General features: G+C 47.9%; 1 protein-coding gene across 4 annotated transcripts in view; it reads right to left on the reverse strand.

Annotated features, from left to right (window-relative positions):
• AFAP1L2 (actin filament associated protein 1 like 2) overlaps positions 1-21,875 on the reverse strand; it is a 71,932-nt gene that overhangs the window by 20,430 nt on the left and 29,627 nt on the right. For all 4 annotated transcript variants that reach the window (XM_052799641.1, XM_052799640.1, XM_052799639.1 and 1 more), the window contains exons 2-4: positions 7,263-7,391; positions 6,658-6,735; positions 1,979-2,070 (exon numbers count right to left, since the gene is read on the reverse strand). In XM_052799641.1, the coding sequence (XP_052655601.1) occupies positions 1,979-2,070; positions 6,658-6,735; positions 7,263-7,391 (299 nt within the window). The remainder of the gene's footprint in view (positions 1-1,978; positions 2,071-6,657; positions 6,736-7,262; positions 7,392-21,875) is intronic.

Consider the following 21,875-nt stretch of genomic DNA (forward strand, 5'->3'; position numbering starts at 1 on the left):
CCACGGAAAACTCCACAGAGCTAAAACAGATGTACTCTGAGTCCTCTCCTAACCTCCCTCTTTCTGTGTAAGGAGTTGTGCTCCCTCCTCCACTGCCCAGGTGGCCATGGCTCCTGCCCACACCAGGAACGGCCAACACGGACAGGGAAGATTCATTTCCCCACAGCAGCAATTTCCACACACCTTTAATGTGGGACCACATTAAAGGTCTCCCCAGCCCCACTCCTTAAAGTATGCTCAGACATCTTTGCTGCCAGCAGCTCACCGACACTCAGATGCTCACAGTGAGGAGGTACTTGATTGCTTTATCCAAGGGGGGTTAGTTCCAGTGGTACGCAGGTGGGAGAAGGTAGTTCCCAGCACAGGGAGAAGATGGGTGGCTTAGGCACCCTTCTCTGCTAAAATCCAAGACTGTTTTTTTCCTAATTCCCTCATTTAACTTCCTCATTGCCGTACAAAGCTGGGCTGCACCAAGCACAAGTAGAGATGCCTTGGGGAAACCCAGCTGCCGCTTCCCCGGTCATGCCTTCGTTCCACCACACTGCCATCCTCCTGCCCACCTCCCTGCCACATCCACCACCCCCTCCGGCTTTGAGAAACCCAAAGCCAAACAGCGATTCCTGCTCTGGTCGCTGCTCCTAGGCGACTCCAGCCCCAGCACCGTATGGCTGGCTGCGTGGGCAGACCCCCCCCGGGGCTAGAGCAGCTCCCAGCAGGCAACTGCACCGCGTCCGAGGGTTTGTCAGCTGCATCCCATCCTACCCCCCTCGTTTTCCCAGCTCCTCCAGCTAACTCCAGCTGAGCCACACAGCCTCCTAGGCAGAAGCCCTGGGGCCTCACCTCACGTCCTCCTTCCTGGGAAAGGAGCAGATCCTCCTCTATGGTTGATGGATGCACCACCCATCCTCCTCCATGCCTCCCCCTCCTCCCCATGCACGCTCCCTGCCCTCCTTTCCTTTCACATTCCAAAATCCCAGCTACAGCGATTCCCACATTGGATCAACTACCGAACAGCAACGTCCAGGGTCTCAAGGATGACCCGTGTCTCTCAAGGACAGCTGGGCTGGCTTGCTGGCACAGAGACAAAATCCCACTGAAAGCTGATGGTGAACTGGACGTCGGCTAGATTTATAGTTGCCCTACAGGAAAATCTACAGCGCCAGCGATTCCTCCTCGCAGACTTGTGGGCTGTACAACCAACATAACGCCCAGCACGGTCACCCAATGCACAGACAATACCAGGCGCTTCAACTGGAAGCAAATCTGATCTTCTCTGCTAATGACCAAACTGTGCGGGGCTCTGCCAGCAAACGAGATCCTGGCACTGCCCAGGGACAGCCCCACCGCCCCGCAGCTGAAGGGTTTCTGGCTTTTATAAGTTCATGTCAGCAGCCCAGGCAGAGCTGCTTTACAGCTCAGGGGAGATTTCCAAAGCAACAGTTGAGAGCCATCACCACCTTTGTCTCTTTGAAAACCTCAGTTCTCTTCCTTCTTTCAGCCTGGATTGCCATGCGATGGGTGCAGGCTTCCCTGGCAGGGAACGCAGCCCATTTCACGCAGTGCTCCTGCACACGCACGGGAAGCCCAAGGCTCCCACAGCTGCCTGCTCCCTCTGTGCATGAGCTTTGGGAACCACAGGGGTTTCTGGATGCCCAGCCACCCCGGAGCACGGCCACCCTGCCTGGGCCACCAGCCAGCCGCAGTGCCTGCACCAGCCACACACTGCCCTGCAGCGTTCATAAAAACTAAACGTACAGCTGGAAACCCGTACACCGGGGAGCCCCTAGCTGAGTATTTTATTTTTAATTTTTTTTTTTAAATAAAGCTTACCAGGACTATTTGCCTCACTAACATACATGGGCAGAGGTCTCTCCATTTGGTCATGCTGCACAACACATAACAACAGCGAAGCCTCAAGGGGTTCAGATCCCCAGGCTGAGGGCTAAGCACTGAAAAGCAAAGGATGTGCAAAACATACCTTTGGAGGGGGGAGGTCCGGCAGGCTCTTCTGAGGAGGGGATGAATGCAATCCTGAATCTCCATTGGTCAGGGAGTTTCTCCGATCCAGCACTGCAAGCCAGAAACACGATTATATCAATGACGTGGCGTTTCCCAGCAGAGCACTCGCTACCCAGGGCTGTGCAGGAACAGCGAGGTGCTATTTCAGTAGGAAGCAGAGTGACAATTACAGGCAGCGCTGCAGGGCCACCATGTCATTTCAGGCCATGCCCAGGAATGTGGCGTTAGGAGACCCAGCAAAAGAGCTGGCCTCTGGTTTTAGGGCATGTTTATCCTTCTGGATGGAAAACTGTGAAGCCCAGACCTCCTGCTGAAACTTTAAAGGGTCCTGAGAAGCAGCATGGGCAGACACTACACAGTATCTGGAAATCCATAGCACTTTAGTCCTTGCTAGCTCTGATCCCTGCTGCTGCAAGCAGACAGCTCAGTGACTGTCCCCACCTCTGCTGCCTTTCCAGAAAACTGGAGCTAATGCCACCCTGCTCCCAGATCGAACTGCAAAGGTGGCTGCCTAGCTGGGCTGCACAACGGTTTATCAAAGCCAGCCAACAACAATAATTTAATTGCTATTGAAGGAAGAGTTGCTCTTGAAGCAGCTCGGGCCAAACATGTGAAAGGGCATATGGCAGCAGAACTGCTCCAGGCGATCTGCGTCTGCCTCCGGAAAGACAGATTTTTCCAAGCAGCTGAATGCAGAGTGATTCAGTAGCTGGAGGGTAGGTTGAAGGCTCAGAAAACTTGTGTTCAGTCCTTCTTCCCCCACCACAGAACTCCTGGGTGGCCTCAAACGAGTGCCCAAATCCCACGACCTCTGAGATAGCGCAATGCAGCAATGCTCAGGAACAAGTGGGAGCAAGGCACAAATGGCTGAAAAATGAAGGACTTTGAAGGCATTATACTGTGCAGAGGGGAAGTCCCCTTTTACAGAGTGTCTCTTGCCAAATACCTTGGGAGAAATGAGGCTAAGGTATCCAGATATTGCAAGTCCAGTAAATTAAGTGAGGGAATTAGGTCCAAAATCTGCAGCAAGTTGATGCTCCAGCTCCCTTAGTCACCTGCTGATGCTCCAGCCACATTGCTCGGGCACACACAGAAACCGGCAAGGCATCACGCAGTGCCCAGCAGCGGTTAGCACTGCGCTCAGAAGACGTGGGCAGGAACTTTGCTGCATATTTCTGGGCTTTAAAAATAGAAGCTGAAAGCCACATTACTTTGTTCACGTCTGGGGCTTGGAAGCCACAATGACAGCTCTGCCCTGCCATGCTGCAGCCAGCTCCTGGCCTGATGGCGCAAGAGCCCAAAACACATCTCTTGTGACAAATCACTCTCTGTAACGCAGGTCTCCTGGTCACCAGCACTGGCTAACTTCAGTAAGTCAGGAAGACAAGGAGATCCGTGGATCAATAGACACCAACTCTCAGCAGCTGTCTGCACGCCGCAAGGACTGCTGGATGTCTTGTAAGGTTCAACCAGAGTAAAGCAGGTGAGCCTATGACACAGACTGATCGTAGGGAGATCCACCTACCAAAATACCCCATGATTATACTGCCAGAGTCATATCTACAGGCTGCTGTTAAGTGGTTGGCCTTTTCTGTAAAGGACCAAGGAGATGGCACCCTCAGAGCAGACAGCTTCCATCAACAGCAGCTGCTGAGGCCATTGCTACTTTTGGAAACACCAGAAATGAGGTTGAGATTTCCTAAATCCCCAGTGGGCTACTCCCCAGGAGGGGATTATGTCCTCACTCATGGTTGTCCACACAGGGAACTTTTTAGGGGCCTCTTTAGCAGGGAGAAACAGACAGGCCAACTTGCATCCTCCTGCATCACGCAGAACCTCCCATGCTCAGCTCCACAGAAGAGAAATCATTGCAGCAGCAAAATCCACTGCCAAGCCCTTCACAAGTGGTGGCCATCTGTTCTCAACTCTTCAGCAAACCTAGCAATCATCCCACTGAGCCTCACTGTGCCAGGAAAACGCTGTTTGATTTCTGTACCAGCAGTTCATCCTCCTCCCACCAACCTTGGAGCACAGGATGGAGACCACAGCTTCGGTCCTCACCCTGCTGGAAACCTGCCCACCTCCGTGGACACATGCCCATGTACTCCAGCTGAGGAGCAAAGCAGGATGTGATGGAGCTTTGATTTTCAGGCTCTGTGCGGGAAGAACCACCCCTTTAACCTTCATCCTGACAAGACCCCTGGGAGGTGTTACGGTGTTTTCTGTTCTGAGGTTGCAGAGGGCAGCTATCGCTGTGCTCAGCATATGGGGACAAGCACCTAATGCACGCTTTCTGTATGGAGAGCCCACACAGCACGTGCTGTACATACCCCTTCCTTCTCCTGCTACACACGTCAGCACCACAAATCACAGACTGTTTCCTTATTGGGGTGGGAGGGAAGGAGTGCTTCTTACTAGACAAGCGTTAATACTTTGTAGGTGTCTTCTGATAAAGATGTCTCTAAAACCTGGAATTTGGAGAGAACTTAGAAGAGGGAAGGAAGCAAAAACAGGCAAAAGCCTGCTAAAACTTGCATCTGTACTGTTACTTATCTGTGCTCTGTGTTCTTTGTAAAAGTGAATGTCTCCTGGTATTTAGGCTAAGGACCGCAGTGTGCACCACGGGGAGCCCTACACTGTGCATCAGTCCCACCTCCCAGACTCCTGCACCTCAATCATTCTGTGCCAACTGAGATGGCATTTGGCTAACTGAAGAGCCCCATGGACTTGCAGGGTGGAGGCTTGCTGTGTTCCTCAAGTACAATGAGATCAAGTAAATGATGGTGCCTTCATCACTCACTGCAGCGAATTCAATTACTGTGCCATAAAAAGGCACCTCAAAAGCAGCGTACTGTTCAGCTTAAATCCTTACCGATGAAATTGGAAGTAGATACAGTGAGCGGTGAAATATGGTTTTTGCAGAAATAGCATATTTTAAGGTTTGGAGGGGGGACTTTTGCAGCTGATGTATTATCACTTTGGAAAGCATTTCACTCTGTGCTGCTAGAGCACACTTGAGCACAGCTATGGTGGTGAAGAAACCCTGCAGGGCATGAGAGGTCCTGTTGGCCTCAGCCACAGTGTGGTCACCATGTCCCATCAAAGGCTTTCGGTGAAACGAAGTGCACAGAGCGGCAGTAGATAAAGGGGTGAAGGGAGCTGCATAATCACCGGGAGATCCATAGCACACCCCCCAGTACCAGTGGGTACCAGGGCCCCCTCCATCTGCTAAACCTGAACCTGCAGGTGCCACCACTGAGCAGACAGGCACAGACCTCTCCATCCAGTTGCAGAGGCAGGATCAGGGCTGTACACCCAGCTGCAGCTATGGCTAAGATCCCATGCATGTGTCTCACCGACTTCAGCATTTCCAAATAACTCAGAAGTTTTACTTGGAATAGGGAGGTTGTTGAAAATGGAGAAAGAGAGAATTGCCAGGTCCGACAGGGAGCGACTGAACGGGTAGGCTCATGGCCTTGATAGGGAAAAGTCTGAAATAAAAGCACCAACTCTAGACATAAATCATCTGAAATTTGCCCCCGTGTTTCAGCATGGTGGATCAGTGCAAGCCTTGTTTTATTCACACAAATGAGAACCTGTATAAAGAGATATTTCTGTTGCTGCTCAGCTGCTGGGAGCTAGCCGGAGGCTGTGCAATCCTGTTATAGAGCATTACAGCATCACCCAGAGGGCCCTGGCTGGAGATCACACTGGGGCTGCACATGTAATCTGGGAGGACATCCTGTCTTCAAGGGTATTTGAAGTTAACCTAAATTCAGCTGCAGGTAGCATAAAAAAACAAAACACCCCACCGCAAAACAATAAAACCAAACCAAACAACTCTGGAAGTGGAGCTATAACTACTGCAGGACCAGCACATCAACAGCATGCTGCACTGATGCATCCTCTTGTCTCATCTATTTGGATTGAAAACTTTGGGGTAGGGTCAGCCTCTGACTAGGTGTGCGTTAAGGAGATGCGTGTCACTAATAATCTCACTATATGCAATTATCAAAACCAGCTTTTATGAGGAACTTCAAAGAGCAGGAACATTTTTAGACAATTATGTTCTTTGCCATGTTACAAATTCAAATGCTGGGAAATCTAAATGAATATTTTATCTACGTTTAATTTCTTGGCTTGTACACTGCAGAACTCTCGCATCCCCCAGGAGATGAAGGCGCTCTGCCCACGCAGACGGTGAGGGTGCAGGCTGCACCCATGAACTCGCCTCACAAGGTTGTGAGGACGTGGGCCCTCTGGGCTAGTGCAGAGCAACATGCTAAAGACGACATGCTTTCAAGGTCTCAAAGAGGTGAAGTGACTTGTTTTGTGGCCAAAGGAAACATGAGGGCTTCCTTAAATATTTCAGGCACTGGAGCTTCGAGCCTTAGAAGGCAACATTTTTATCCCAAAATAACGCCCTCCAAAGTGCTACTTCCAGGAATAACCCCACGGTGTTGGCAAGGACCACTATTTCTAAGGGAATGTTATGAAAATGGCAGTCCTTCCACACCGTCAACTGCCTCAGCCCTCAGAGCTGCCAGATGAGCCTCCACCGGTAAAGCAAGGCTCTAACCGCGTGTGCCTTCAACACCCCGTTAGACATGATGCAACCATTAATCTTCAGCTCCCTACCTTTGTCTTGTTTCTCCTGGTCACCCTGCTGTTTATGGATGGTCACTTTGTTCATATAAATATATTCCTCATCACCACCTGCAACCAAAGGGAAAAGTGAACTTTCTACCCACCCGCTGCTTTCACGTTGTTAAGTTTTTCCACAAAGACAGATGTAAAACGTGTCTCTGCTCAGTACATTTGGGGAGAGCATGTTGGTTGAGGCAATGTGCAGAAAAAACCCCAAGCAATAATAAAAGGCAGAAAAATTAAATGCTTTATAGTCAGGAAATTCCATAAGTTAAAATTTCTACTTAAACATTAACTTGGCCAAACAGTACATCCTGTGTATCTTACAAAGTGGATTAAATAAACTTAAGGTTTAATAAGGAAAACAGAAAGGATCAGGAATCTTGGGAATCCTTTGCTTGTAAAGCTGGACACATAACTATAGTAATTTTACATAAACAATTTGAGGTCACTGCAAAAATAATCTCCGTTTCATTTTCTCCTTTTAATTTTCATGTCTCCCCTTCCCACCAGCCTCCAAGAAAATGTTGCTTCAAGACCCCATAGCAATTCCCACGAGAGCCCACCACCCCGTTCTTGGTTGTCCTTGCCCATACCACTGGACTTGGTGTAGACCCGCAGAAGGTCGGAGAGGAAGCTCTTCTTCACAACAGCAGTGCTGCTCAAGTTCTCCTTGTCCAGTATCCTCAGAAAATCTTCAAGTTCTGTGAGCAGCTGCTCGAGAGCTACAACAGCAACAGGGACAATCGTTGGCAAAGCAGTTGGGTGGCATGTCAAAAGAGGACATACATTAATTCTGTATTTTCCAAGATCCTTTGTATTTTTCTGCCCAGGAATAATTCATATTTCATTTTCCAGCTTGAACCTTCCCTCTAGTTTTGAAAAGAAAGTGGGTCCCAAAACCAAAAAGCCTCCAGCTTCCCTTAGTCTGTTCATACATCAGTAAATTCCATGTAAATACCTATTCTTTTTGCTCAACTGGGGAAAGCCTGGAGGGATTTTGAGCATTAGGCATGAGATTACACAAAAGCAGCTAGCAAGTTCTTGATACTTGCATCCTGAGTCCCAGCAAACATCATTCAAACCTCATTTGGATCGGGATCTACCAAAGACCCTGCTTTTTGCTTCCTCTTTCCAAGCCTCTCCTTATTTCTCTCTCTGTAACAATTTGAAAATGTTTATGTGTGTCTCCCCAAAAGAGACACCCCCCCCCCCCCCCCATAAATCATAATTCAGTATCTTCTCAAGCCATCTTGCTTGGGTAGTGACCACAGAGATCGTCGTACCACGTGGAACTGAAAAACCAAGACTGAGCAGCATCTCAGACAACCTCAGGAAAACCTGCCATACCAAAGACATCCCTGCATACCCGCAACAAGCAACTTGGACACGCCGCTCCCCAGCACTGGCAGCTGAGCCAGGCTAATAGGTTTGTTTTCCTCCTAAGGAGGTGCTACTCAGCTCTGCCACCGACAAATCACTTCTCTGACGGAGCTCACGCTGAAGCGACAGGCATTTAATTGCTTGCTTTTGTTCACACTGAAGTTTATCATGGGCTAATTAGCAGCAGTGGCAGGAGCCTGTTCCAGGGAGGAAAAAACAGAGTATTATGTAGAGAGAGGAAGCGCTGCACAAGAATGATGGTGTGTGGGAAACGCACGGAAAACCCAGCCAGGGCTGTTCCTCCCCTTTGGAGGCTCCCCTGCTACCCCACTCCATCGCTCCCTGATGCTAAGGAGCTGCGGGGCAGATGGGCAGCAAAGCTTAGGTTTGCCACTGCCAGGCTGCAAACCAGGCTGTGACTCCTCAGCACACCATCAAGGAACATGACATATGGAGAATTTAACTGGGGCAATTCCCTTCACTTACAGCATTTCCATGCCGTGTGCTCCCGTGGTACCCTGTGAGTCACACTTCACACCCAGGAACTACAAAAGCGTTAATATTTTGGTTTCATAGTGCAAAGCGCCTGAAGCATATCTAGTTTAAGTGGTACCACTTCCAAGGTCAAAGAACATTTGTGTAAGAGCAGGAGAGAGCCATCACCTTCTTACTCCCCCATCTTTAGCTACCAGGCAACCCTTCCTTGGGTGAATACATGTTAGAAGACTGATAAATAAACCATAAATTATACTGTAAAGGTTTATGTTGCTAGCCATTAATTGAAAAACACGCTACTGCTCTCAAACTGTATTAATCTCCACTAGCTTGACTGTAAAACAGTCTAATGACCCCAGATCAATCAATAACGGCTCCAGAGGAACCTACAACTGGTAGTTCTTCACACTTCGTTTTATACCCTCTACACCAATTAATTCTCTTCTCGCCTGTTTTGGGACCAGTAGGGAATGGAAAACGCCTGTATCATGCTGTGTTAACTGGAATGATTTTGCTAGCTGCTGTTTTGCCCAGCTATAATCCACTGCAACCCAGAGAAAGCAAGAATCACTTCAAGAAACAACAGCTTTTTTCAAAAACTGTAAGGAAACGGGTAGTATTGGTTGACAACAATAGTAGATGCCACTGATATCACTAAACAATGACCTGTGAGCATTTGGTGTCAAACACGCTCATAACCGGCTTCTCTCAAGCTTCAAGGAACCTGCTTCTTTAAGGAAACTCCACTGGGGTAAATCACAGCCTTGCTATACTCACTCATCTGCTTCAGTGGCCCACTTCAGAAAGTTTAAATTGAGGTCAGTTCCTGCTGGTCAGGCCTGGTGGATAGGACATTTATGTGTCAGGAATGATATCAGAAGAAACAAAACAAAAAATACCTAACCTTAATTTGAAGCTTCAGAAGCGACTCAGCTCCCAACAGCTGCCCACATGGATGTCACGATACCGGGTTTGCAGGGAAGGGGGTATAATTCCCATTCCCTCCTCCACCCCCATGACTGCAAAAAATTACTTTATTCTTCTCCCAGGCATTCACAGCTAGCACACACACAGGGCTGAGTGCTTATGAATAGCACAGCCCATACAGTAGGTTACATTTTCCAGCCCACCAAAGCTGAATTCAGGCTTCTAGTGACTCAAAGCAACTCATTTAGGACACGATCCTGGGGCCACAGAGGTCAGTGGAAAGACTCTGTCAGGCTTCAATGGATTCAGACTTCAGGGACTCAAGAGGGATTCATTTTGCTCTTCTTCAGCAAGAAGCAGCATATAAACCATCTGCTTCTATGCAAGCATTTCTTTGATCTCAGCTGGACATTCCCAATCCAAACCTGATACCTGCAAAAATAAACTGCCATTGAAATGAATGTGACCATTTATTCTCTCATATCAGAAGGAGAACAAGCTAATACTTATTGGAGAGTGATGAATGTGAGAAGTAAAAAGAATTAATACAATGAGGGTCTGTAAGATACTTGTGCAAGCAAGTATCGCAGCAGGTCCCAGCAGGTCAATAGGACTAAAAACAGCAGAGAGCCCATGTACTTCAAACCATCTCAGAATTTCAAATGCTGGAAACCACTGCTTGATCTCAGCTAAAGACCTATCATGCTGTGGTGATGATGTATTGAACATGCTCATGGCAAAACCAGGTTGGTGGTTATCCAAAGCAGCCCGAAACAAATGGCTCTCCCTCCAAGCTACGTCGTATTGCTCTCCTTATCTTAGCAGTTTAGAAATGAGAGCACATAAAGAGACAATTCCTGTAACTAGGCTTGCTCTGCAGGGCAGTAGTTACAGATGCAAGGAACGTGTTCGCAAAATCTGGGAGCTGTGAGCAGCAGCATGAGAGATCAGAAGTAGACAGAAGCCCAGTTCACAAGGCAGTGCAATTCTCAGAGCTGCTTTTGAGAAACCTCCTTCCACAGCTACATTACTCTTCTCAACTTTCATAGCACTTCTTTGTGAACCCCTAAGTACAATGTGACTCAAGTAATCTTTCTGGCACCATCTCAAATAAATACCTCCATAGCACTTGCAAAAAATTCAGCCTACTTAATGGAAAACAGGAGATCAACTCTAAGGTTAAGGTTGACCCAGAAGAATTAAGAGACTTAGCCAAACGTCACTGTGAATACCTCTACTGAATCCAGTCCTCTCAAGCCCCAGGATATGACCTACTCCATCTCCTTACAAAGCATGGCCACAGATATGGGTACCATTAGATAGCACAGCACAGCTCATATCATGCTCTTCTCCATAGCCACAGGCATCAGTCACTGGATAAAAACCACAAGGATTTCAAAACAGACAATGAAGAGAGGTGTAGAAGCATCATAGTCAATGGAAAACTTGACTGATTTGCATCTGTAATGAGTGGACAATCATCAGGGGGTTACAACTGAACTACCAGAACCAGAACTACCAGGTCCTCTTGCATGCACGTAACTGGATGATGAGAGATGTTCTCCCTCCCTTTTTACAGAAGCTCCAGGGCAGCCCTCCGACAACAGCAGACTCTCTCTGTTTGAAGGTTGCAACTTTGGTCACAGCAATAAGCAAAGAATTGCTTGAAACACAACTGATCTGTTTCAACGGCAATTCAGTGGCAGTAGGACAGCACTGAAAAGGGCTTCTTTTGGCAGGAGTCTACGGCCTTTCTTTGCAGACAGAAAGTCTCTTGCATTGCAGCAGTGCCTATCCTAGTTCATGTGAAGCCAGAGCCAAAAATGCATCAGCTTGCAAAGCCCCCATTGAGGAAGCACATTCCTTACAAAAGAGCTGCCAATTTTGCCTGACACCAAGGTCACCGAAAGGTAAATGACCATTAAACTAGATTATAAAAGCCATTCCTACCAATAACCACTGATCTTTGTCATTGTGCTACAATAACAACCTATGTCTACATCTAATTACTTCATGTCTTGGCCTTATGAGGAAATGGAAAGACAGGCTCAGAATGAACTTTCATTCAAGTGTTTTAGTAACCACTGGGTAGGATTATATTAGACCATTTAATCTAAATTCAATTATTTATTTTATCAAGGTAGAGGGGCCCCAGCCACCGGACAAAGAACTGTAATAAGATACATACTAAAAGACAAATTCTTTCCTCTACTGGGATGAGAGGTGAAAGATAAGGAGTATCATTTGCTAACAGGAAACTAAGGCATAGAGAGATTAAGCGATTTGTCCAGGGATACAGGCGTATTCTCCAGCAGATCAGGAATACAACCTAGCTTTCCTGCATCCCAGCCCGCAGATCTCGCTCCCAAACCACCCTTCCTTGGATCCCGAAGCGTTGGGAGATTTCTCACCTTCCTGCCGAAAGCAGGATCTGGGGTTTGGTACTTCTGGCTTCACCCCTCCTGGGGGGGGCTGGGCTAAGCTGCTGGCGAACAGCACGCATCAGGCACCTGGTAAATACCTGCAGCCTGTGTCATGCCAAGCTTTTCACTTGAAAAACCTTGGAAAGTCCAGAGATGGTGAAACTGATAGTAGCGCCGTGATTCATGCGAGCGTCAGGCTGCAGGAGCAGCGGGGCTCCTTGAGGTACCCGCACATCCCCAGGCTCCCCGGACTGCCGCCTGCGTGCAGTACATCCTATGGCAGCCTTTCGGCCCCCATTTCCCACTGACCAGCCCCAGCTGGCAGCACTGGGATTCCCCAGGGGCTGCTTTGGCAGAAAGCAGTTCCTTTCTTGCCCTGGTTTCTTTTTTCCTTCCCTGGCTAAAATCAATAGAGCAGCTGATGAGTGTGCAGAGAGGACAGGCGGGTACAGAGACAGCATTCAGGCCGCTGAATAGCGAGCGCTGTCAGCAGAGCGGGAGGACCCAGCCCAGGCCTCCTTGGCTAATTTGGAGTCTTACAGTAACAGTCGGCCTTTGCAAGAGGGAAAAGTCGCCCACGATGACAGCTAGAGAAGGCCATTCTCCCCAGCTGTGAGGAAAGGCAGATGTGTGGATGGTGACAGCTGTAACAGCTGGATGACCCCTATACGGGGCCACCTTCCAAAACAGCAAAGCGGATCCTTCCTCAGGCAAACCAACCTTACCCATCCTGACAGCTTCAGGGTCTTGCAGAGGAGCAGTGAGGAAAAGGGTACAGCAATGCTCCGGCCCGTCTGCAGCAGTTACGGCTCCTCTGCCCCGCTCTGGATGCTGCTGGCTTTGGCACACACGGGCCACGTAATGCAAGGAAGGACGTGCATGGTGAACGGCTCGCCCAAATACAGCACCAGGAAGAACCAACATCTCTGCTGAACCCCAGAAGGCTGCTCTTCCAAGAAGCAGCCCCATCACACTGAAACCCCACCAGCATTCACCCAAGGTGATGAGCAGAAAAAAGCAGACAAGTGAGGACTAAAGTTTACCAGCTTGGTTTTGATCATCAGAAAACAGGCGTTACTTCCCACAGTTGCACCTGCAATGACTGGCCAGCCTTCCTTCTTCTAGCTTTTCATGGGAAAAGAATAAAAAGCCCAGCCCATTGTTGCCCAGTTGAAACTCTTCCATTTTTTCACAGAAAAATAATTATAAATATATAAATATTTGTAGAAAAAAGCTCCCCACAGCAAAGTGAGAAGTGTTGTGTTTATCGAAGGAAAGAAAAAAAAAAAAACCCCAAAACCAAACCCCCACAAAAAACCCACCAAGCTTCTGGTAAATAGTGAACTTTCTTATTGGAGAATCACTGCTAGATTAAACAAAATGAAAGGCAAAATTCACAAGCCCGAGACAAGCTAAAATCCCTCAAGATAAGAAAATTGTAAAATTGGCGAACTTCTATCATAGCTTCCCTATTAAATCAGACAAGTGTCAGACAGTTATGACCGCTGTCACAAAGTTGTCTGACTCACAGACATAACGAGTGCTCACAAGGAGGAGAGAAAGAAAAAAAAAAAACCCACCCAGACTGCTTCTATTGATGTACCTAAAATTCAGTACCGCCTGGCTTCACACTCAAGTTGGGAACATTAGGCTCGTCTTTGTTGCAAAGTATGAATCATGGAAGGAGAGAGGCAAACAATGTGTCTCGTTCGTTGTGGGCTGTGAACTGCACAGATGAACCCAAGCAGCTCTGCGTGGGCTGCTCTGGAAGTTCGAACAAGACTTGTATTGAGAAGCAGCAGCTCTAACCTAGGAACTCTGAACTTTAAGAAAACGGCAGCAGAAAATGCACACAAAGCTTTTTTTCAGTTAGCTGAGCAAACAACAGACTTCTCTTCCCTCCGCTGGAAGGTGGGAAACAGCATCCAAGAAAAATTAAGGAAAAAAAAAAAAAGAAGGAAGAGAGAAGAGAAGCAAAACATGAAAATTACTGTGTCGTAAGGAGTTTTTACTGAGCAGTCTTGTATTTTAGTGCCATACTGCTTCATTACATGCAATAAGGGCATATGCACGAAACTTCAAGGGCAATACAGTGATGTCTTTCTTTGCAAAGGGTCTCAGTCTTTCCATGACAGAGCAACTGGTGAGTCACCGGAGGTCTCAAACCGCCAAACAAATTTGTTGGATGACACCTGAGAGAAGGCAGCACCTCTTCCCTTTGTAGCATGCCGTATTAGCAGACTGCCCACCAAACTCAGCAGTCCCCCAAAGCTTTACTAGGCTACAGACTGCAGGTCTGTGCTCAGGTGCTTAGCTAGGCACATAGCATCAGCAAACGGGGACATATCACAAAGTGCCATGGAACACCGTGCCGGGACCTGCGGTTGATCTGACCGTCACCCTGAGAAGTGCTGCATCCTCACCGTGCAGGGGACCAGGTCACATATCATTTGTGTAACACAGGGACTCCTGCTGGGGCAGGACCAAGCTAGGAAAACATCGGGGAAGCAACCAAAGAAACGTCAGCGCAGCAGCCAAGAGGGTAAGGAGGGATCAAACCAAATCAAGATAACTGTCAACTAGAAAAAATTGGACCAAGTCAGGCAGGGCAGGATTTTAAAGAGGGTCCTCTTTCTAAGGTAAATATCACCAAAAGCAGGCCCTAGCGGGCTCCCTTCCTAGCAGGGAAGAAAACAATCCCAACAATTCTTACAAAGCAGAAATCGTGTTTGCTGCCAAGCCCCAGAGTTGAATCTTACAGTGGCGTGACAGAGAGACATAATTTCCTCTAAAGCTGCCACCACCATTGATCCCCTTCTCTCCCCACAGTCCTTTTTGCTGTTTTTTCCCCTTACTACTTCAGTTTTCAGCTAAGATTGGTGCGTGGTTTTTTTTTTTTCCTGTCTTGTGAAGTTTTGCTCTCCTCTCCATCACATGGTTGACTTCACTGGGGGGGTCGGTGACCACCTGACCTGCAACTTAAAGGACATCCGTTGTTTGCTATCTAATGTAGCACATAGCTATAGCCAGGAAGGGGCTACTAAGAGGCGTTTGATCAAATACAACAGCTGTCCTCAAGACAAAGAAACACGCAAAAAACTCAACTACGTGACACAAGCACGTGGGGCTCTACTGCTCGAACCCAGCGCAAGGAGGCATCCCACAGTCTCCCGCGCAGCCCAGCCTTGCTCTCCTATGCCTTAACGCAGTCTTTGCTCCACGAAGGTGGCAACACGTGCTCCTGCACCTCAGCTCAGGTCTTTGCCAAGGCTCCTGGAGCCAAGTCTCTTCGGTTAGGGAGCATGATTGTAGTCAAAGTGCTGTGGCAGACTTTGCATCATCCTTGTTCATCACTCTGCTGGGCTATGTCTAGAGGAAAGCACATTTCCATCCTTCTCTGCATTACAGAACAGCAGCAGAAGAGAGTGCACGCTGCTGTCCTAATGCCTGCCAGAGCCTGTGGCCACAGCACCCCTCTTTCCCGTGGAAAAAGGAAGCCTGGGACACCATGTCCCCGAAACAGCAACTGGGAAAACACAGGTTCCTAACGAAATTAACTATCACAACTATGCTGAATGACAGCCCTGGAACAACACCCCGCAGTTTGTACCACTGCAATACAAATAAAAAAGGTTAACTGCCAAAAATATTTGTAGATGGATTTCTTTCTCGCAGGCAAGAAACAAATTAAAGGAAGCTGCCAGATACATAGAGGCTTGTGTTGTTCTTTTTAAGAAAGGACATGCACACACACATACACATGCACACACCCACTGAAGGCCTCATATCAAAGCATTTTCCCACCATTCTCTGTTGATTTAATGGCATCATTTCTCCAACGAACAATAGAAACATACCAGAAGGGGAAAGCAATTATGTTTGAGAAAGCAAAAGCAAGAGCTCTGGGGTCAGAAAGAAAGACAGACACACAGCCCTGGAGTCCCCAGTCTTTTCCTTGCTGTTTCCTCTGCAGCAAGGGCTCTTCGAGTCATGTCGCACACAACAGCCAGGGCTGGCCCTCTGTTCCTACAGCTGAAAAGCAGAATGACTACACCAGGCTACTGCACTAGTGCAGGGGAAAAACAGGTTTTGAAAGTATCCACAAGTATATCAGGGTAGGCTGGCAAAGCCTACAGCAACATTGTTACTGATTGCCAGATTTCTTTCTTAATAATGTTGCTCAATCCCTTCTCCAAACATTGCATGTGGTCCTTATCCATCCTCTTCAGGGTAACCTGGGAGCCTAATCATCGGGAGGGAGCGTGCCGCTGAGGCACTGAGCAGTGTTGATGCAGCAGTGTGCAAACCAGAAATTTTCTCTGGAATGCCAGTGTATAACCATCAGCAGACAAATCTGCTCAACCGGCTCCCCCAAAACAACTTCCCCCCTGCCGCAATCTACAGACATCACCGAGGACCAAAGCTCACCCCCCTTCCTAACAAGATTCAAAGCAAGCCAGCATTTCCTAAGCTTCAGTTCAGGGTTAAGAAGCGTGGAAAGGGAAGGTTTAGGAATGACTACGCAGTACTTCAGAGGTCAAATTACAAACCCCCTCCTGCCCTGAGTCACCAGTGCTCAGCCAGTATCTCCCGGCAGGGCTCCAACATCTGCCACCACAGGAGGCCACAGCTCCCACCCACCCTCCCACAAGCATGGGGAAGGCACAGATGCCAGAAGGTGACCCGAGGACAGGGCTGGATGTCCTCACTCTTACATTCAGGAGATGCCACCTTTATTCTTCTCCCACACCTCCAGCATGACATTTCACTGAAGTCAGGGTGGAAGAGTAGCCTCCCAGAAGCAGGCAGCTCCCTTGTTTGCTATGGATTACCAAAGCAGCTGGGCACCACATGAGCTGTTTTGAGACATATGCCCTGTGGAGAAACACCAATGTTGTCCTAACACTGCAGCGATGCTCCAGAGAAACAGAGGCTCTGCCCTGCTTCACACCCCAAACATCGCTTTCGTCACTCAACGGGTTTTCAAATTCTTTGGTACCATTTGGCATCTGTGTTATTAATCCACATTGCCCAAGAAACTCCCAAATATGTTTTCTTAGTAGAGCCTCTCTGTCCAATACTCATAAAAACAAGTATCGGCTGTCTTGGGGAAAACAAGTGTCACTCATGGGGAAGAGCCTCAGAAGAGAGCCTCTCCCAAGCCACCCAATTTATGCAATGGCTGCAGGCACATTACTCTTCCAACACAGGTCCCATTCACCGCATGAAAGAAACACATCCATCCTGCTAAAACACAGGTGGCAATACTTGGAGGAAAAATGGTGATACAGTACTCCTCATAAGCCAGGAGTGTACTGGAATAAGTGATGCAGTAATGTGCAAACCAGTGTGGAACCAGTGAAGATAAAGGGTCAGGATCCCAGTGCCATGGAGACTGCTGGAGCCGCACATCATTGCATGAGGAGTTACGACGTGAGCTCCCGTTTGTCTCTGTACGGATCCAGGCCCCACATGGTGTGATGATCAGCCTCGTAGAGTAGGGATCAGAGAAGCCATGGACATGTATTTACCTACTGAGATAAGGAACACTTGCAGTGACCTACCTAATGGACGGCTCTTGGTTTGACGCATGGTGATGGACCTGTCCCACTGCCCGCAGCTGCTTTGCTGCACAGGGGAATCTCTTACAAGGTACAGTAGGTAGCGTCAAGCACCAGAAGAGCTGCCAAGACTGAGAAATAAACCTTTGTTTTACCACTAGGGTCACAGCAGAAGCCACCACCTGCACCCAAGGCTTGAGTCTCATCACTGAGCAGCAGCAAGTCAAACTCGGAGACGCACAGGTGGGAAAGAAGAGGCTCAGGAGAAGACAACCGTACCACACCTCTGCCTTCTTCCCCAGCAGGGCCCCGCAGGAGGCCAGGGGGGCTGAGGCAGCGGAGAACCAGGACAAAGACTGGTGTTTCTTTTTTTCCATGTGAATTGGAAAACTTTTCCCTTTCTATCCTGACTGTGAGGCATGGGAAATGAAAGACAGCTCTCAAACCAGCAAAACAACCATTTACCGGATAAAAAAGATTTTCTTTCTTTGTCTGTCTTGCACTTTGTTTACATGAATGAGAGCCAGTTATCCAGACTGGGAACAATACTCTGAATTAAATCTCTGAAACCCATTACATAAATATGCTGAAGGTATCACTAATCCTATCACAGATTTAAGAGTTAGATCATTATTTTCATTTACCATTTCAGCAGAAAATCTGTGACAAAAAACTGCTGATGAACAAGTTCAAGCCCTTCCAGCAAATTCAGCTTCCTTGGAGCTTTTCTAAACTCACGTTTGACTCTTTCGTCTCCCTCTTAACAGACTTCGGAGGCATCCTTGTAGCTTGGCTGTAATTTAACCAGCCTGGCCTAGCATTTCTCTTTTCTTGGCACTACACGCTAATGAACACTTATGTCACCCTTAGTAGCTGAGGATCCCTTCCCACCTGGCTTATTTGGGTAGCAGTGATTTGGGATCAGCAGCTCATGCCTGGCTCCCTGCAGTTAGGGCAGGCCACGCTGTCCTCGCTTAAAACCACATTGCTGTGTTTTCCATCCAAAAAGCGAACATAATACAGTTAAGTGTTGGCACTAACAAATTAATAGCTTTTAATGAAAGTAATAACTTAAAGGAACTCTCTATTTACTTACCGCTAAGCGCAGCCTGGCTAGTCCACCGCTCTGCCTCCAGCACTGGAAGCAATTCAATCAAGGACATGATTAGCATCTTGCAAGCAGGAACTGCCCTCGAGATAGTTTTCTAGTACTCACAGGCATAAAAAGACACACATCCTCACAACTGCTGGCTAGCTGGTAAGGAACAGCCAGCCGCAGCCAACCCAGCAGCCTTCCAGTTCTGCAGAGAAGGTACCAAAAACCGCTGGCCATTCAATTTGCTGACAGCCCAGAAGAAAAAGAGGAGGCAGAGACATTGCTTTGCCTACCCGTTTAGGGAGCAGTACATCTTGGATATTGCTTAGGGAGGGATTGTAGGCTGCCACTGCAAACGTCTACTCCAACTTTTGACTTTCTTTCCACCAGCTCTGCGCTTAAGCTCCAGCCCCAAAGGCGAAGCCGAGGCAGCCAGGGAGCACAAAGCCACAAAGCCTTTCAACCTTCTCAGGTTAGGAAAAACACGAGGATTGTTTTTGTTGTGGTTTGTTGCAATTTCATTTGTTTTATTGTTACCTGCTTGCCTGGGCTTTCTAAGAAGCAGACAGGCAGGTGAAGGAAAGACAAATGACTAGGAAAACACTCCCCATTTTTAGGGCTAGGCATATTTTGTTGCAGGTTTCACTGAAAACAATTAAAAAAATGTGACTTTTTTCAGATAAAGTAATTTTGATTTTACTCATTTGTTTCAGGAAAAAAAGAAAATAAAAAAAAGAGGGGGTGGGAGAAGGCTGGATCTCCAAAGACTAGGCAGTTGCCCTCTCACCCTTACCTCCGAGGTGTGGAGGTGGATTTAAATCCCTCCCCTGACTCAAGGGATTGGAATTAGTCTTATCTGGAGGCTGCTCCATCCACTTATGTTACTACAGAGGGGAAGGAGCATGGGCTGTCCCACCTCAAACAGCAACTGGGATGTAACTACCACACATCTCCTTCTGGTCCACTGAAAAGCTTCTACTTATCGTTGCACCCAGTCCTTCACCACTTGACTTTAGTTAAAAAGAAGAACATAGTATTTTGTTTGCCCCCAAACAAGATTTCTGTCTGGCAGTCACCCCAGGGAAGTAATTTCTCTCACACTGGCATTGATGGGACTTTGCTGCCTACCCACAGTTGCTGCCTCCTGACACTGGCCTACATGAGAAACTACCCAAGGGGGAATGTTTGGCCTGGTAGCCAGACAGAAAGGGCAGGGAGCAGCGACTACCTCCATCTCAGCCTTCAGCAGGGACATCTGTTACAGCCTCCTGAGTAAGCTGCTGCACAGGTCATACACTGCACGAAACGCAGACCAAAAACCACAGGCACAAGAGCTGCCAAGCTCTCGAGCGCTGCTCAAGCCATCAAACTCCTCAGCTCCTCCATGGCATTCAAGAAACGTATGATCTAAATTTCCCTTCCATTTTGAATAACATCTGTCTGAAATTTCCAGGTGAGACATGCCAACTCATGCTTCTTCAAATTCCCCCTCCTGGGGGGCAAGGAAAGTGCAGGAGATGGTTTCAGAGATGTGGAAGAGAAACTGGATCTATAGGAACCTCTCAGCAACAAAATAATACGTTGTACTTTCCCCACCCATGGTTATCCATCCTCACCCAGATTGCTTCGGAGGCAATGCTCCAGCATGTTTTACCCGCATCCTCAGGGTGTTATCTCAAAAGGGCATTTGAGGATGAATGCTGCATGTTGGTATAAAGCAGCAGAAGACAGGTGAAATCCTTGATGCAGGCTAAGACACCTCAGTGAGGACCAGCGAGTCTACCCCTTGCTAGGTGCAGGCAGATATAGTGGGGGATAATGGAGGGAGTGGAAGGAAGCTCAGTGAAGAAAAATACATATGACAGCTTATATCCCTCAGTGCTGCAGCATCTCCACCTGGCCCTGAGCAGGCCAGCACGCTCACACAACCTGGCACCATGCAGAGAGCACGCTCAGACCCTGGAAACAGCGTCCTGGGACAGCGTGGTGCTCACAAGCTCTGCCTCCCTGCTAGCTCAGGTATCTCTGGGCCAAACTGCAGACTCATCTTTTGCAACACTTGATAAATTGGTCCTGCAAACCTGGGAAAGGCTACCGTGCAGTTAAATACTTCAGAGACTTTTTCAAAAGTGCACTTGCTTCAATATTCACCCTTCATCGCAGGCAGCATTTTAGGTCAAAGCACAAAACTTCAGCAATGGGGCTGATAACCTAAGTTTCAGCGAAGATACACACCCAGCACTGACTGATGCTCAGACTCTGGCCTCACCAAGACGTGTTTTTCTCTTAACACACCTCACCGCATCTAGAGCTCTGCTTCCCACCTCAGCCACCTCGCTTTTCAAATTTTCCACCCAGTTTTAGGTGGCTGCAGGAACTTTCTCTCCTGGCTGACACAAGGCATGCATGCTACCTTTCTTGCATGAGTCAGCAGCCAGCAACAGGAGAGATGTTCTTTGTAATTGAAAAGGAATTAAGTGATTTTGAAGCGGGGGAGTGTTTTGGACTAGTTAGCTGACTGACAGCAGGAGCACTTCAGAAAAGGCTGCATTATGAGAAGCAAACTTCAAAAGGAGAAGTGACAAGGCCAGAGTGTTTGTGGTGCCTGAGGAAGTCATTAGAATTTAAAAAGGACACAGATTGGGCAAGTACACTAGGCTAAGATGAACTGCTGCCAAAAAAGTTTCTTTTGCTTTCCCAGTGCTCCTTAGCCCATATTAGAAATGCAGTTTCATGAGTATCTGTGCCTCAAAACATTTTTACAAAAAACCCTTGCAATTGTTGAAAACATGAGAAAGATGCCACCGTCAACAACTAGATGCCTCCTGCTCCCATTTCTCTTTTCAGCTTATTAATAGCTGTCTTGCTTTCATCATTCCCAAACAGGAGAGGGTTTCTGCAAACCTCTCAGAGATAAGACATTTCTTAGAGGACTGGTTTTGTATATGGCACAGTCTATCTTCCTACATCACAGGGGGGGGTTGCAGCAAAGGCTTCAAAGGCTTCCAGGGTCCGTGAGCACTGATGCTTGCTCTGCCGGTGACTGACCTGCCAGGTCAGGAGCACTGCTCTAGCTGGAGAGGTGTGATGTTAGTCAGAGATCAAACTGAATGCAAAAAACTCAGTGGTTTCCAGTCACCAAGGATGCTTGCTAAATTTCTGCTGCTTTGAGGTCTCTGCTATGCCACAGGAGGGTTTGAACTCACAGTTCAAACAAATGAGAGGCTGCAACAGCAAAACTGCAGCTGAAACCAGCAGAAACGTTTGTTCTGGTTTTCCTCAGCAAGCTGAAGCAGCTCACAACAAACTCAACGTTTAGCCCCT

Source organism: Harpia harpyja, chromosome 10, assembly GCF_026419915.1.
Source record: "Harpia harpyja isolate bHarHar1 chromosome 10, bHarHar1 primary haplotype, whole genome shotgun sequence".
Classification (NCBI taxonomy): Eukaryota; Metazoa; Chordata; class Aves; order Accipitriformes; family Accipitridae; genus Harpia; species Harpia harpyja.